Source organism: Sitodiplosis mosellana, unplaced genomic scaffold (genome assembly GCF_009176505.1).
Source record: "Sitodiplosis mosellana isolate CC-2019 unplaced genomic scaffold, AAFC_SMos_1.0 Smas_scaffold_38, whole genome shotgun sequence".
Lineage (NCBI taxonomy): Eukaryota > Metazoa > Arthropoda > Insecta > Diptera > Cecidomyiidae > Sitodiplosis > Sitodiplosis mosellana.
In genome coordinates, this window is record NW_022595280.1 from 121934 (window position 1) to 125317 (window position 3384).

Here is a 3384-nt window from a genome sequence, read left to right on the forward strand (position 1 = left end):
TCCGGCCTTCTCGGTATTTATCTACAATCGCATTGTTCGGTGAAGGGATTTCTGTGCAATGTCAAAATGACAGTCGAATTGAAGTCATCGAAGACGAGTGTTGTAAGGTCAATTGATCGGGTGCGAACTCAAGAGAGACGCATTGAGTATTTGACGATGGAACGGCTTTTGCCATGGAATGAATTGCTCGATCAGCAAAATGGTTTCATTGAATCGAACACAATTGTAATGGAGGTCGAATTGCATGCGACCAAACGAAAAGATGATTGAACGACAGGAAGAGATGTGCAACGAGCACACAGACTGAAGCGAAACGTATTAAAATGGAATGTGGAATTTGTGTCAAATCATTCGAAGACCAAGAGGTATCGTGTGGGCACATGTTTTTTCTTCGTGCATCAAACAGGCCTTCAATCGGGACAATTCTTGTTCGTCGTGCAACACCTCACTCACATTGGCCCAAGTTTTCCAGGTGCATTTGACAACGTAAGTTAAATATGGATTGCTTCAAAGATCACACACGTTTCAATTGAGTTGATTAAATTTGATTGTCTTACAGTGTCGATTAGATGTGCAACCAGTGGAACATCCAGAGAAGTAATGATCGCCATTGGGTGGACAATAAATGGAGTTGGGTTCTCACAACACTTTCATTCAACCATTCAATTGCATATCACTATATTATACAAATCAACAAATCTACTTAGAATCTATTCATTAATGAATTCATACATTTTTTAAATAGTTTTTCGATACCAGAAAAAAAATTGTGCATTAAACAACATTTAGCCAAACAAAAACGAACAAAAACTTGTTTGTTGAGAGCCATTGACTTTTAAGCCTTTCTCAATTGAATTGTTTGCTTGCTTTTTGCGTAAAATCAATTACTTCATATGGATTTTTGATTTTCATTTTTCTTAACGATTTCCAATCTGTAGTTGTAAAATTAACAATTCCAACTTCAATAGTTATGCCTTGATATTGAATCAACGGTCGATTTTCAAATCTCCAATTCGCTCCAAATCATCAATCTGTCAAATCATGAAGATGTTCTATAATATGTGTCACATGATTTGATTATTGACATTTCCTCACAACATTTGTGTTTAATCACAAACAGATCGTATTGCGAAGCATATATCTTTACAATCGAACGTCTGTCTGGTCATCTATTTTTGAGTAGAAATGTGAGTTGAAGAAAAGTATTTCACAATATTCATTCATTTTATGGACAAAAACAGTAAAAACGAACAAAACTAGTGAAGATTAAATTGAAACTTTTCAATTTTGAATGCGTGTGTTTTTTTTTCATTAGCATCAGCAGAACATCATGGCGAGCAGAAACACAGCACTAAGCATTTACAAAATTAATATTTGTTTCGATATACCAAACGTCAGTGCGCTGAATAAGGGTGGTCTTTGGTCACCTAAAGTCAAGGTCTATGATATCCCATGGAGAGTAAATGTTTGCAAGGAAGCTTGTGAAGGGGAGGAAATGCTAGGAGTTTACTTGTATTGTGAACAAGATTCTGAATTTTCAAATTGGTCATATACAGCACATGGCAAATTCAAATTGTTGTCATTCAATGGCAATCAGAATGAAAGGGAATTTGTTCTCACACCAGACGTTTTTGATAAAGAAAACCCAAGTTTTGGCTGTTCGTTCATTGAATGGCGTGATTTATTCAATGCAACCAATCAATATGTTAAAAATGATACGATCAGTTTGAAAATCAAACTCGAGGTGGCCAATCCGAATGATGAGCACAAGAGTGACTTGATTTTGGAAAACATTGACAAATGCTGCGAAAAGAGTGGTTTGGGTAAATTCCGACTAACTGTGCGCAACATCAAGAAATTGTTGGCGGTTCGATCACCATGCATCGTGTTGCGGAATATACGCTGGTTTTTAACATTCTTCAAAGAATTTGACCAGCTTAGCATCAGTTTAAATTCCTCCAACAGATCAGAAGAATTTTCGTACGACGTTCAAATGATGGTCAAATTGATTTCATCAAAATCTTCGGTAAAACCAATTGAACAGATTCAGGTTAAAGAAATGAACAAAGGTGACTGTTTTGAGGTGGAACAACTCATTTCATGGGACGAGCTTTTGAAATCTCAAAATGGTTTTGTGAACAACAATTCGATTGTCATCGAAATTGAATTGAAAGTGAACAAGCCTGGTAGTGTTGCTTCAAACTCACAAAAGCGCACCGTGTCTGGTCCATTGAATGAAGCAAAGCAACGGAAGATGGAATGTGCGATTTGTTTCAAGGGATTTGGAACGCAAGATGTCTCCATGACCAATTGTGGCCATCTGTTTTGCTCCAAATGCATCCAGGACGAAATAGCACGGAGCAAAGTATGCCCGACTTGCAGAACCGGCGCTTCCTTGGGTCAACTGAAACGTGCACATTTACCATTGTGAGTTTAATTTTGTGGATTATTTTCGATATTGAACAAAATTAAGTTCATTTTTGTTTTGCAGTGTGAATTAGCTGAATTTACCGCTCAAAAGATAAATCGAAGCAGTGCGTGCCCACAAATCGAATCATGAGACACCCAATCAAAATATCTTCAACTGAATTCAACCTATGGATTTAAGTGATTCAATTAAGTTAGTTATTAAACACAGTCGAATGACTGTGGTTTTTGTTTTGTGGTTTAAGCTAGTTATCTTAAAATGAAAATCCTTTCGTTTGGCTTGTAAAACCGTTTTAGCCTTCCAGTCAGCAGTCGATTTAGTACAAACTGTTGTGCGTAAGTTTGCACCATTCGAACTCAGTCGACTATAGATTCGTTTTGCCACACATTTGTATGCAAATCGAAGAAAATCGCGGACGTATTTCGTTGATCATTTCTGTTTTTGTGATAACTTCGTTTGCTCTTATGTTATTCTAAAGCAAGAAGACTTCTTGCAATTTTCTGATAAAATAAAAATTTGAATTGAAATCGGTAAATGCCCTTGTTTTTCATACCATATCTACTTTTGGAACTAACCGAAATTTCGAATTCTGGTTGACAAGTTAGAACATAAGCAAAGCCAACTTCATGTCTTTTGTCAACGCAGCATCAGATTTTTATTGCGTCGCATCAATTTGGTTAAACCGCTTAGTCAGCATTGACAAAACACACAACGAACGGTAAGAATTATAGAATTTTCTTCAATTTTGCAATGAAAATAGCCCATAAACGTCGTTTATTCGTTCTTTGACGGCAGTAAAATCGCATTTTGATTAAATTGATCACGCATCAGTGGATTCAGAACAGTTCAGAGCACCTGAAACACGAAGCATCAGACCAATCGAACAGCGAATGGATTGCAACATGAATCGTAATTCAAACACAGCAGCCGACGACACCCAAATGGAAATTGGTGAT

At 36.8% G+C, this 3384-nt stretch overlaps 1 protein-coding gene across 1 annotated transcript; it reads left to right on the forward strand.

Annotated features, from left to right (window-relative positions):
- The first annotated feature begins 1079 nt into the window (after positions 1 to 1079).
- LOC129569518 (E3 ubiquitin-protein ligase rnf8-A-like) lies at positions 1080 to 2963 on the forward strand. The gene is made up of 3 exons (XM_055448376.1): positions 1080 to 1187; positions 1316 to 2427; positions 2492 to 2963. Exons 2-3 carry the CDS (start codon positions 1331 to 1333, stop codon positions 2499 to 2501), a joined length of 1107 nt encoding a protein of 368 aa, XP_055304351.1. The 5' UTR covers positions 1080 to 1187; positions 1316 to 1330; the 3' UTR covers positions 2502 to 2963.
- The last annotated feature ends 421 nt before the right edge of the window (positions 2964 to 3384 follow it).

Excerpts from the sequence above, each read along its gene's own strand:
- LOC129569518 (XM_055448376.1), top strand. The coding sequence starts at position 1,331 with ATGGCGAGCAGAAACACAGCACTAAGCATTTACAAAATTAATATTTGT.